We start from the raw sequence: 13813 nt of genomic DNA on the forward strand, positions 1-13813 counted from the left end.
CTCTTGGAATTTAAAGAAAATTTTGTCTGCCAAGTCAGTTTGAGGTATAACTGCTTAGTAACTCCCATAACAAATTCTTGATGAAGAAGTTTTTTAATGGAAATATTGACCACAGCTCTGACTGAATGAATGGCAGGTCTGTTACACTGTGACAGAACACTAACTTGTTCCTGTAGTTTATTTTTCCATGCCAAGTGTTTTGCTGAACTGAATTTGAGTTTTCTGCAGTTCAGTAATTAGCTTTCATTAAGTCTTTAAATATTTATGTTTAAGATCTGAGAATAATGTCAGGAATAACACTGGCAAGGATCTCTTAATAGCTTAAAATGAGAATTGAGCTCACTTCACTGAGCAGAAAGCAACATGTGTGGCTATTTTATTCAAGACCTGGTTGGCAGATCCCTGCTGAATACTGAACAGTCAAATAGGTGGTCGTTGTTCTAAACCACACCTGGAGAATGTGTAAATTGGAATCTTCTAACAGTTATTTTAGTAACAAGCTCTTGCACTGAACCTTTTTAGTTTTTTTCCAAGCAAAAGATCTCCAGCCACAACACCAATGTCCCTTAATACTATGTTAGGGTCTCACTCTGGTTTTTGCAGTAAGAAAATACATACATTTCTTTTAGTAGCATATCCTTGAGAATGAAAGTAGATTGAAGGACTTTCTTCTTAAAAGCAAATTGCACAGCAGTGTTGAAGTATGGTTTGTTTTTGGTTTGTTGTTTTGAGTTTGTTTTTTTTTTTAATAAATTGATAAATGCTCAAAATAGCCTACATTGTAAAGATAAGAAATACTGAATTTCTGTCCCTCCAGGTTGTTCTATAATTATTGAAATCCACTTTGCTGTTTTGGTATGTACACTGCTGTTCCAAACACAGATTTAATTATTAAAACTGAGAGTTAAATTTAAGAGTTTCTTTATGAACCAGCCAAAACACATCTGAGAAAGATGTTCCATTGCAGCACTTAAGTGATAGTGGTGTCCATCATCATCACAGCCATTTCTTTTTTAAGTGCCTAAATTTCAGAGTCCTCCTTATGGATGTGATTGACACAAATCAGATATGGTGTTCAAAGAACATGTGCACTAATTACTTGGAGGAAGCCCTTGGAAGTGCATAACCTATGACTGTTATAATTAGATTATGTTTACCCTTGTCTGCAATAGAAAATTAGAATGGATATTTTTAAAAAGAGCTTCAGGTTTGCTTCAGTATGAATGAGTTTCAAATGCTGATCTGTATTTTATAAAATAAGCTGCAGGAAAGGACGAGTATGTATTTTATACTGTGGAAAGAAAAAAACCAGCAAAAAACAAAACTCGGCCTCACCTCACTAGTATATGTCTAAGTTTGCTTTATATTTTTAAAATATGAGGCTCATCATTTCTTGTATATAACTGCTTCACAGAATCACTAAATCATCAAGGTTGGAAGAGGCCTTCAAGATCATCTTGTTCAACCGTCAACCCAGCAGCACCATAATCACCCTAAACCATATTCCCAAGTGCCACATACAGACAGCTCTTGAACACTTCTAGAGATGGTGACTCCATCACCTCCCTTGGCAACTTATTCCAATGCCTAACCACTCTTCTGGTGAAAAAATTTTTCTGATACCTAATCTGAATCTCCTCTGTCTCAGTTTAAGGCCATTTTCCCTGGTCCTCTCACTGCAGGCACAGTAGAAGAGAACAGCACTCCTCCTTTCAGGTAGTTGTACAGAGTAACGAGGTCCCCCCTGAGCCTCCTCTTCTCCAGACTAAACAACCCCAGCTCCCTCAGCTACTCCTCAAGAAACTTATGCTCTAGACTTTTCTGCAACACTGCTTGGTAGTGTTACTTGGAATATTTTCAGAAGGATTAGCAGTTTCCTTTTTTGAGGGGAGGGGAAATCTGTTTTTTGTTTGTGGTGGTGTGGTTTTTTTCATTTCCCCCCCGCCCCCCAGTACTGCTTTTATCTCTACAGTTGCCCCATAGTTGTCCTCTTAGCAGCTTACTGGGTAGTCATCCTAATGTCACATTGATTATTAATAAAATGAGGTAATAAGGTAAAACTTGCTGACTGGAGTTCAGTTTTAAAGTGAAGTCTTAATACTTTGACAAATCAGTTTGTAGATTACATTTACTACCCTGTGCTCTGTTATTGGCATAGATACTGAATGTGCAGTATTTGAGACTAATAATCTAATTTTCTGTATTGTTGACCCTAGAATCCCAGGGAACACGTGATGTTAACCTCACATGTATTTCCTGTGGCATCTTCTTACAACATAGAATTATCATGCAAGTCATGTTAGTCATGCAAGAAATATGTATTTGACTAAGCTAGAAAATTAATGTATTGAGTGTGAATAGGGTCTTGTTGAGCTTCTGGTAACTAAACATATACATTATTTTGTCTGCTTTGAAATTATTGTGACAGTGCTGAAAAATAATGTTACTTCATAAAAAGTAACAGATGCTTGCCTGGTATTTTGTAAAGGAAAATAAATGCAGCTTTTAAAACAGGTTCTCTAGCAGTGAAAAATAAAAGGAACTTTTTTATTTAAGTACAGCAAAGTTATAAATACATGCAGTCAGCCATGTATGCATCTAAAATGTAAGTATCCGTCCCATGGGATGCAAGTCCTGTGGGTAGAGCAATACTGGATGAAATGCATTACAAAGGAAAACAGACTTTCTAACAGCTCTACAAAACTGTAAGTGGAACTTTCTCATCATTTGCTTTTGCAGTAACAACCACTCAAGGCCTAGGGAACTGCAAAATTGTTTTGGTTTTAGATTAGTACAACAGTGACTTGACTGATGTATAAGTTGTTCTTTGTTCATAATCACTGTTCATTGTAGAAGCTCCCCTTCAGTGTCATGCATTAAACCTTTCCTGGGCAGTTCTAGCTCAAGAACCACATATAGGTGCACACACACAGAGCATATGATTTAGAAATAATCTTTGTTCTGATTCTAAAGATACGTGTTACTAAAATTTAACACCATCTTCATTTTATTAAGCTTTTAATGGTAGTGTCAGTTGATAGGCAATATTTCAAAATCTCTTTGTTTTATAAAATGTTTTGGTGTTTGTCAGTATATTTCAGGTGGGATAATACTTTTAGTGTACATAAAAGAGAATTTGAGGACTTTAGTTTCTGTGTTTACATAAGCTCCTGTACTAATGAGTTGAACATCCTCAAATGGATGCACTGACAGCAGGGATTTGGCAGGCAGGCTCCCAGCCACTGATGCTGTTTGCTCCAGGCATGGAACTCTGCCCATAACAGTGAGGCAAGGACTTCATATGAGACGGGAAAAAGACTCAAAATGTGGATCAGAGACAGAATAAAAGAACTGCCTAAGCCAAGGATATGCTGCTTCCTCCTTAATGGCAATAATATTCAAGATTTGTGTGTTTGGCAGTGTTTCTGGATTTACAGTTCTTAGTCAGAAATCTTGGAGGCTTAATGCTATTGCCTAAATGTTAGATGTCTAATGCCACTTGAGATACTCTAAAATACTTCACCTGATTTCCAGAAGGACTTGAATCTCTGAGATGTCATAATTGCATCTTTCCAGCCTGTGATGAGGTCATATACCCAAGTGCAGTCTCAAATGGTGGCAAATGCTTATGTTTAAGAAAACTGACTGAAGTGTGCTTCCCCAGCTAAGCTGGGGGCGTAAAAAACGTTTATGTGCATACACCCACATATATACACACATACTAAAACCAAAACCCCAACAAAACCTTTCTACATTTGATTGGATTAAAAATTCAGTAGAAATAACCTTGTAAAAGAACATAATGGCCTTTTAACTGATGTGGTGGATAAATTAGTAAATTCATAAAGGATAAGAACAGAGATTTCCAGACAGACAACAGCCCCTCCCCTAAAACAACAACCAACCACCCACCACCACCAAAAAATCCAAACAAACAAAACCCATTCACAAAATACCAAAAAAACCCAAACCACCCCCAAAATTAAAAATTTAAGACTCTTTCTTATTATTCTTGATGTGTGCATACTCCAGAGAGACAGTGCAGCATAAGAAAGCGGATGTCATGGTCCTCACTGGGAAACAGAAGGCACAAGTAGTCTGGGGAATGAGATTTTCCTACACAGCTAAATGCCTTCTTTACCGACTGCGCAGCTGAATAGGGTTAGGAAATGGTATGGTAAAAGATTGAGTTTGAGAGTTGTATGAGAAAATTAATTTCTTGGATATGTGCTGGGTAAAAAAGACTAAGACCACTATCCAAAATCCTCCCATCACCTCTTCGGTCAATCTATTTTGTGGTCTGTTGACAAACATGAGAAAGTTCTCTCCTTTTGGTGCGCTAGTTCTTTGCACAGAACTTAATGGGGTGGGGTTTTTTGGTGGTGGTTTTTTTTGACAGGGGAAAATTTTTGTTTGTATCATTGAAGGTTTTTTTCTGAACTGGGAATTATAACATGATAAGAAAGCTCCTACTTCATTGCTTACCTAGGTGAGTACTTGGCAGGTGTATATATATAGACCTGAGGAATTAGGCTTTTTTTTGAAGTATAAGCAATTTTTTCAAAAGACTGTAAGATGCATAAAGAATAGGAGAATAAATTGAACTTGGGAGAAGGAAATTATTCATCTTCTGTTTGTATTTTGAATGAGGAAATAGTTCTCAGTGACAGTAGAATAACGTTTCCTGATTAGGATTCTGGGAAAGTGACACAAAGGAGCTAGATTAGTTTTCTTTTACCACCTTTGCATCTAGTGATCAAAAATACTGGATAGGATTGGTGAATAATGACCCTTGCAGTGGATGATGGCATCTGTAGAGAGCCAAAAATTTGCTGACTGAATGTTGCTTTTATAGAAATTCATGTTGTGCAGAATTAAAAACTGCTATGCTGCATGTTGCTATGGATAATTTGCTCAAACATGGAAGGAAACATTTCCTCTCTGCCTTCCCACCTATTTTCCTTTCTGAAAATGGGATATACTAAAATACATCATTTTGCTAAAAAGAGACATAAGGAGGATATGTGATGAAGAGGATTTGATTCCTGATGTTTACAGAGCATAAAGACCTGCCTTATTAAATAGATTCTTTGAATATTTGTGTTTAGCATCAAGTGAGATAACTTGTTTCCTTCAACCCAAATATAACGTCAGTGGATGTGAATTGTGCTGTTCAAAGAATTTTTGTACATTATTTCCTGTGATAAAGCTGCCGTAATTTACAGGTAAAATTATTCTGTGTATTCTGTTCTAATTTTTAATTAGAACACTTTCTATATATTAAGAAATAGTTGGCGCTTATATTTGTTTAGATAAAATATAAAGGACAGATTTTTTTTATATGCTTAAAAGACATCAAATTAGGGAATAAAGAGAATAATAGTGTTTTTGGCCTAAATATACTTGGATGTGAGAGAAAGAGAAGAGAGACATCCCTTCCTAAGCAAAACAGGGGAAGGATAGAGAGGAGTGTGTAGCTGGGATTTTTTTTTTCTTTGAAAGCACAGGTGATGACAAAGCTTAGCCATTCAGAGAAGAATATTAAAGCTAGCAGTGCAGATTAGTAATATTTATATTAATTTATACACTGCTTCTGGGGGATATTACAAGAGGTGAGAATCCTTCCGCGTGCTTACTACTGGGGGAGTTCCGAATCTGAGTGTAGGCTTTTAAAGTACCCTAGCAGTTCATAGAATGACAGAATATGCTGAGTTGGAAGGGACCCATCAGGATCATCGAGTCCAACTCCTGGCCTTGCACGAGACACCCCAAGAGTCACACCATGTGCCTGAGAGTGTTGTCCAAATGCTTCTTGAGCTCTGTCAGGCTTGGTGCTGTGACCACTTCCCCAAGGAGCCTGCTTCAGTATTCAGCCATCCTCTAGGTGAAAAATCTTTCCCTGATAAGTAACCTAAACTTTTGTCAGTGTATTAATGATAATCATGCTTCTGCCCTTCCCTCCCTTTGTGTGTTTGGATGTGTATGAATATTTGTTTCAGCTTATTGGTTGGGGTTTTTTTTTCCCCCTCTATTCGGTGTGATTTATATGTGTATCTAGTTCCACGGCAACAAGTGAAACCCTCAGCTTGGGTAAATACTCAAGTTATTGAATATGAAAACTGAAAGTTTTCTTTGTAGCTTTGGCTTTGCTCCATTTTGTTTGTTAGTTGGAGTATTTTTTGTTTGTTTTAAACCTTCAGTGCTCTTGAAATTTTGTGTAATTTTTATGCTACATGAGATATTGATGTTTAGCATCCTCTTACTCTTATACTCCATTGAGGTCATGAGCAGAATGTATGTAAGTTAGTTCATACATTTAATAATGCATAATGCAGAGAGGAGGTTTGTCTCTGTGCTTGAATATCTAGAGTAGCTAGTCATTATCTTTGACCTGCAACTCTAAAAAGACACTGCCAGAGGAAAAGGTTCTCTAAGATTCAGGTACATTGGTACTACATTTACTAGTAGTAAGTTAGAGTTGCTTTTCTCTGATGACTTTCATAAAAAATGTTCAATTGTGCCTATCTTTGTATTTTTTTTTGTCATTAAAGAAGCAGTGAAGTAATATTCCGTAAGGTAACAGTAGGGTTTTTTTTTAACTTTAGGTGAATTTGTGTTTGTTTGGAATTACTATATTTAGAGATCTATGGCTTTCGGAATTTTAATTTGAAGGAATGGTTCACAAGGTGTTATGTTTAAGCAGCAGATAGAAAAGAAAATCTTAATGATTCCACCCTAAGAAAAATGGCAATTAATTTGGAAGGAAAAAAACATGTTTTCACTGTTTACATGGACTGTCATATATAAATCCCAGGACAGGTATCAGAGTAATTTAGCAGGTGAAAGTAAAGCTACTTCCAAGTCTTTCAGTATCCCTATTGAGAAATACCTGTCACAATCTGAAAACCTTAGAATCATAGAATCATGTAGCTTGGAAAAGACCTTTAAGATCATTCAGTCAAACTGTAAACCAGTGTTTGTCTTGAAAGAAAAAGGACTGGGCCAGACATCTTATTAGTGGATGGAGGATTAAACAAAAGGAAAAAAAGCCAACCTTGTAATCCTATGACCATCAGCTGAATTACTCTACATTAGGGATTTAATGAAGACCCCAAATGTGCTGTGAATATCTCTGTGGTTTTTCAAAAAGTCTGTTTTATTTAAGAGGTGTCAGATAAATAAATCAGCTCACTAGTTAGGGGACAAATGTCTTCCCCCCACGTGGGAGGGGGAACTCCATATTGCTGTCTTGTCCAGTTAAATATCTAGCATGTCAGCAAATTTGTAAAAGTTGGCTTGGCATATATAGAGTGCAAAACCAAAAGGTTTGAGGAGGTGAGGACAGGTTCCTTAAAAGCCAATTCAAGGATTTTGGGATGGCAAATTTAACTGACATTTGTTTCAAAATGGGTTTTACTCTCTCAACCCATTTCCAGCAAATCTCCACTGCAAAATCTCCCATCAGGAAAGCAAGTTTCACAAAAGCATAGCTCACGACACTTATTTTAGAAGTTGTAGAATATCTGTTTGTTTGTAAATTAAATTTTATTTCAATATAAATCTTCTAATTTGTAAATTTTATTTCTAAACAAAATGTCATAGATATGAATTGACTGTGTATGTGTATTTATACTTCTGTTTTCAATCTGTGTATCTTTTTATGTTTAAGTAGGTGTTATCTGTCAAGTGTTGAAGCAAGACTCAGATATAAAAATATCTCTTCCTTCCTAAACGTAATTTAAAATGTGACATATGCATGTGTTGCATTTGTGTGTGCATATGGATAGTTATAGAAAACAATAAAGAAGCAGGTTTGATTACAGGGAAGTCTGGAAATCAGGTTTGATTAATTACCACTGTAAATTGTTCTGGCATTGTGCCAACCTGTGAGTGACAATGGAGTGACAACTGCTGAGGGGAGGAAACTGCGCTTGGGTCTCAAAGTTGATGGCACAGTAGGAGAAATGATTGGCTGTGGTTGTATGCTCGCAGGGTTGTTTTGAAAAACAAACCAACCCCAAATAAATAAGTAACACTCCTTCCCCCAGCCCCCCCCAAACAAACAAAAACCCCTTACAACTGCTCCTTCCCCCCTGCCCGACTTTCCCAAAAATGTCCCATCCAGACATCCCAAGTCACTTACTGTTCAGTGAGAACACAGTGATCGCAGATCACAGAGAGTTTCTTTGTCCTCTCAGAAATGAGTGCTAAGGAAAAGCACCGCGTCCGTGGTTTGGGTGGAGCATTTGATAGGAACACCTGAGATAGGAAGTGTTTGATCACTTGCATTTTAAAATAAGTCTCCTTAAAATTTTCAGTGTTTTCAAGAGAAAAAGTGCCCAGTCTTGCTTAGGATATATGACAGACTAAGGAATGGCAAATTATATCTACTATGTCAGAAGAGAGCAGAATATACTTTTAGTTTTCCAGTCAGCTTTGTCAAGAGTTTTCTTTGGCTTGCTATTGAGATGTGCAATGAAGGCGTCTTCCTAGAAAGGATGATTCTTTGGGGTTTTTTGGATATCATTAATGTTTAGCAAAAGTTACAAGATTTTTCTCAAAAGAGCTGTAGATGTTTTATGTAGCTTGCATACTTAAGAATTGACTGATCTTTACATTAAACTGCAGTGGGGAAATTATTTTTCTTGAAGCACATACAGTTCTGAAGCTTACTCAGTCCAGTTCTGTTTTGCAGTTCAGCTGTGCAGTTCTGCTGAAACCAGTGCAATAGAAATCAATGTGGCTTTCTTGTATCACAATGGGTGCTTTTCCTTCTTTTCTGAGCATTGATAAAAGAAATGTTCTATGTGTATCTGTATTTTCTTCAAGTACTTATATGATTTTCAGGTCACAGACATTTCTAAGTCAGGATCAGAAAGCTCTGGTTTTTTCTACTTGTCTTGTAGCTATGCAGTATGGATTAATGGCAGGTATTTACCTGATTTCAGACATACTGGATAAAGACAAACTGGAATTTACATCTTCAACTATGTCTTAATAAATTGCAAATCGAGCTAATGTTTGTAATTGTAATCAACTGATAATTTCTGAACTAATTTTGTCTCTGGCTGGTGACATGTTTAATGTTGAAAATGGTTCTCAGTCTTAGTTCTGACTGAAGAAGATTTGAAATGTGTTGATAGATTTTTACATATTCATTTAAACATAATAAAATAAAATGGGCTTGTTAAAAGTGGCATCTGAGTAGGTGTAGTATCTAGGTAGTTTCTGACAGTAATCTGAATAAACTTTCTGGTCCACTAGAAAAAAGGGTGAGTGATGAACAATTTTTCAAGCATTGATACCACCTAGTGGTAAAAAATATTGTTACTTTTTTATGTAATACGTATTCAGAATAATATGAAGTTTGAGTTATATATAAAGAAAGGGGAACTAAACAGTCTGTTTTGCAACATTATCTATACATACAGGACTGCAAAAGCTGTTTTGAGAATGGGCAGCTAGAATATGAAAACTTGCACTTCACTGACTGATGCTGATATAGGGATGTTTAGGGATTAGGTTTAGATACAGTTTTAAACATATTTACTCTGCACCATTAAAAAAATCATTAAATGCACAACTGAATGAGGGTTATGGGGACTTTGTACAGGTGTAAAAAAAAAAGTCCTTTTAACATAGTTGTTTGTTTGTTTGTTTGTTTGTTTAAATAAATCTGTCTTTGGACTAGAACTTTGAATTCAGGTAACATTGAGGGTGTGGATATGGGTTGGGAATTCCTGGCACAATCATCAAAGAGATTTTGCAATGAACCAGGGTGGAGAGTTGGACTTGGGAAGCCCTGGCCTGGCAAAATATTGACTTAGATAAGTTCCCAGAAGTGGTTCAGAATGGATCTGCAGCATTCATCCTGTGGGTACAAGGAGAAGATGACGTGTGAAGGGGACAGGCTGAAGGAGGGCAGGGCTCCTGCTTCTGTAGGTGGTACCAGTGTGTGCCAGGCAATATTGACTACAGCGATGGGTGCTTTGTATAATGTAATCTGTCAAAATCAGATTATGGAAACTCCCTTTCTCAGTAAAATGCTCTCCAATTACTCTTTAAAAAAATGAAAAATTTTAGCCCTTTCAATTACAGTAGTATGTGAAACTGTCTTATCCCCATCTGACGTAGGTCCAGTTATAAAGTTATGTTTATCCTTGTAACACCTGCAATGTGAAGATTAGCATGTAAAATAGTAACAAAGCTCATTCTGACTGATGTATGTAGGCTGTTTTATTTTTCCCCTTTCGTGTATAGGTACTTGTTTCACAGTGGCAATCCAGAGCATCCAGGAGACATACTTCTAAACACGACTGTAGAAGTTTTGCCTTTCCAGGTATGAATGTATTGATTTTTGTCTTCTTCATTAGAGGATAAAAGCAAAATCTCTTAACTTCATTGACTTTTTTAAAAGAGTAAGGGAGACAAATACTTGTTTTGAGTGTATGATCTTTTTGCTCTGATGCTCTCACAATTCTTCTTCTTTTAATTGGATCTGTTCATAGAAGACTATGGTAACTATTCAGATGTTCATTCAGAGTGCAGTCTGCTACAAGTGCTGTTGATAATTTGATGGTGAACAAAGTCATTTTTGTCCAGTTCACTGCTACTATTTAGAGTATAAAAACCCCCAGTCTTCCCTCTCCCATGTATTTTTAAAAATGGGAAACCTAACTCAATCTGCTTTTTGACGTAGTAAAAAAGTCTTAATTCAGGAATTTACACACACCCATACCTTACTATATACTGAAATATATAGGTTCTTAAACGGAATGTGTACCTTTCTCCTGATTATTGATTTTTTTCACCATAAATCAGTCAGAGTTTTGTCACAGGAGAGCACTTCTTTATCTAAAGTATATTCTTGTTTGACACCAGATGGTATGGGTTCTTTTGCTTCAACGAGATATTACAGCTAACCACTTATATCACAGAAGTCTGTGAGAGGATTAAGATATTACTTTGGACAAGTTCATTTTATTTAGTACTAAAATGGCAAAGTTTTTCTATCTTCTCCCATTTACCTGGCGTAGAAATCTTGACATCTATGCCTAAATTGCCATATTCTGAATCTTTGTTTTTTAACTTACTTTTTATTTATTTTTTTAAATTAAATAACTATGGAGGAGTTCACGTATCCATTTTTGCAGTCTGTCTTCCTTGGAGCGAGCAAAAATAGGAAATTATGACCACCCCCACCGCTAAAAAGAAATTTGTTAGTTTGATTCTAATTATACAACATGACATGTGGGATATTATATCATAAGATCTGTGGGTTTTGTTTCTCAAGACCTGGAAATACATTTAACTACAAAAACAGCAGCAGCCCTCACTTCATCTAAGCCCAAGATACAACATGAATATACAAGGTAATGAGCAAAAATGTGCATCAAGCATCTCTTTTTTGGCTATACTTGGCTGTGAAATGTTCCTCAAACTGGAGCACCCCTTAAGGAAGTAATGCTACTGAGCTTCTATTGCTATTGATGCAATATGTGGAAAAGATAAACAGAAAATTCTCTATCTGGCCTGTTCCTAAGCCATTGGTGTCAACAAAAAATGTTGCCAGTATGAGGACGGCAACTCCTGAGGGACCTGTTTCTCCACGATGGACTTCAGTAGAGCTAGAAGCCCGTTCAGGTATTTCAACCCTAGTTCTCCTTAAGCAGAATTCAGAAAAACAAAAAACCCTTAGAAACCAGAGTGCCCCCAGACTGTATTTGTCTAGGACTCAAGCAACAAATTAAAAAAAAAGCCCCAAACCAACCCATAACAAAAAACTGCCCAAAACTCCCAAACAGTAACAGCAACAACAACAAAAGAAAACCAAAACACCCACTCCCCCAAATAAAAAAAACCAACCAGACCCACAAAAAAATCCCCACCACTTCTTCAGCATCTTCCCTGCAAAGTAGGAATTAAAAAAAAAAGAAGCTGATGGATTTAATCTCCTTTTTTGTCAAGCATTTTTAATTCATTCCTAGGAAATTCTTATAGTGGGTCTTTCAGTATTGGATCATGTGATTATGGTTGTAATTTTCGACCTGTTTTTCAAGCTTTACTTTACAACTTAATTTTTGGTGCTTATTAAGAAAAACTTACTGAAAACTTATTAAGAAAAACTGCCCTTTTCAGTGAGGCAGTGATAATTGCAATAATTCTCTCACTGGTCTGATGGCTTTTCATCTCACCCAAAGTCTTAGATCAAAAACTAAGCTATAAGTTTCACTTGTCCTGAGAGAAATCTGCTCTTGTTCAACCATAGGAAAAGAAGGCAAGATCCTGTCTTTGCTTTTGTTCTACCATGTATGCCAGTATCTGCTAAGTATTGTGTTTGTGTGGCAGTTACAATGTGAGTTACATAGGGCACTTAAAGTACACACGTTTGGCTTTCCCTGGTGAAGTCATATGTCAAATGATCTCTTTCATGCTTTGTTATTCTAGAATGAAGAACTGGTATTAAGCAAAGAAACCAAAGACAAACGCTTAGAGGATGGTTACTTCAGGATAGGTATGTCACAGTAGAAAGAAATCTGTATTTTTACTATTACAACGGTCAAGACGTTTTCATTAAAACCAAAACAAACCTAAACCGGATTCTTGATCACTCATTTTTGGGTACATGACCTTGTAGGCTTTACTTAATATTGTTTTCACTATTTCTTTTCTGAGACTGATGTACTAAACAAAGTTCTGTTGTGACTCTCTTAGTTGAAGTGCAGCTACATTCAACTTTTCTGCCAGGATTAATCACCTAGATTATAGTAGAGGCATTTCCAGGTTGTATAAGATCACCTCTTCTGCTCTGTGACTGCACAAAGTGCCTTGGTGTGAGCTGTGTGCTTGGCCTGGATATGAACTCACTCTATAGAAAATCAGCTGTATCATCATAGGATGAGATTGGCATTTCCACAGCAAAGTGGCTTTTGGGGAAGGTGCATGGATACATGTCAAGAAAGAGAAGTTTTACTCATGGATTGTATTTGTTGCTGGACATAGGTTGGGCAGCCCTGTTATAATGAAAGCACGTTTTTTGTCTCAATAAATTACTGTAAATACACCGCCAGCATATTTGGTATTTTAAGATAAAATACAGTTTTTCCTTAGAGATCAAATTGTTGTGTATATGAGTGTAAAGTCTAACTTGGCTTTTAAAGTGGATTCTTACTCATCCTAATATAATTGAAGATGCATTAAATAGGAATATGTTTTGTATGAATGATATACCTTGTCTTTACTCCTCCTTGAAAACACATAAGGCAAAGGCTTTATGTTTAGTTCCATGATATTAAATGAATACCTGTGCCAAAATCTTCACAGAGTTTGAGGTGCTAATGCCTTTAGGCAGTTTCAAAGCTTTTATTCTTACATGTAATCCTGTTCAGATCAGTGTGCTCTGATGATACATTTCATATTGTTTGCTGCTGCAAAGCTTAATCTGATGTCAAAATTGCTCGCTGTCTTTTTTATTTCAGGAATGATACCAGTCAGTAGGTTTCACCTGTGAACTGTGATGCTACAGAAACACTTTTCTGGACACAAATTTTTTACTTTATTTTGTTGAACAGGACTTAATCGAGGATATACTTTTGCTTCTTTTGCAGGGAAGTTTGAAAACGGTGTAGCTGAAGGAACAGTTGACCCCAGCCTAAACCCTATTTCGTCATTCCGGCTTTCAGTAATACAAAATTCAGCCGTTTGGGCAATTCTGAATGAGGTAAGAGGTGGTATAACATTTAAAAATATAACCAGCAAATGTGAGATTTCTTTATTCTGTCAGTGTTTTGAAGCTCAAACTTTTGGCTAACAC

At 36.5% G+C, this 13813-nt stretch overlaps 1 protein-coding gene across 1 annotated transcript in view; it reads left to right on the forward strand.

The window, feature by feature from the left end:
- Positions 1–13813, forward strand: part of MGAT4A (alpha-1,3-mannosyl-glycoprotein 4-beta-N-acetylglucosaminyltransferase A) — a 78709-nt gene that overhangs the window by 59103 nt on the left and 5793 nt on the right. Inside the window, exons 13-15 of the mRNA XM_027718078.2 lie at positions 10261–10339; positions 12448–12514; positions 13608–13720. Of these exons, the coding sequence (XP_027573879.1) occupies positions 10261–10339; positions 12448–12514; positions 13608–13720 (259 nt within the window). The remainder of the gene's footprint in view (positions 1–10260; positions 10340–12447; positions 12515–13607; positions 13721–13813) is intronic.

Source organism: Pipra filicauda, unplaced genomic scaffold (genome assembly GCF_003945595.2).
Source record: "Pipra filicauda isolate LSUMZ 115617 unplaced genomic scaffold, ASM394559v2 scaffold83_size3615187_pilon, whole genome shotgun sequence".
Lineage (NCBI taxonomy): Eukaryota > Metazoa > Chordata > Aves > Passeriformes > Pipridae > Pipra > Pipra filicauda.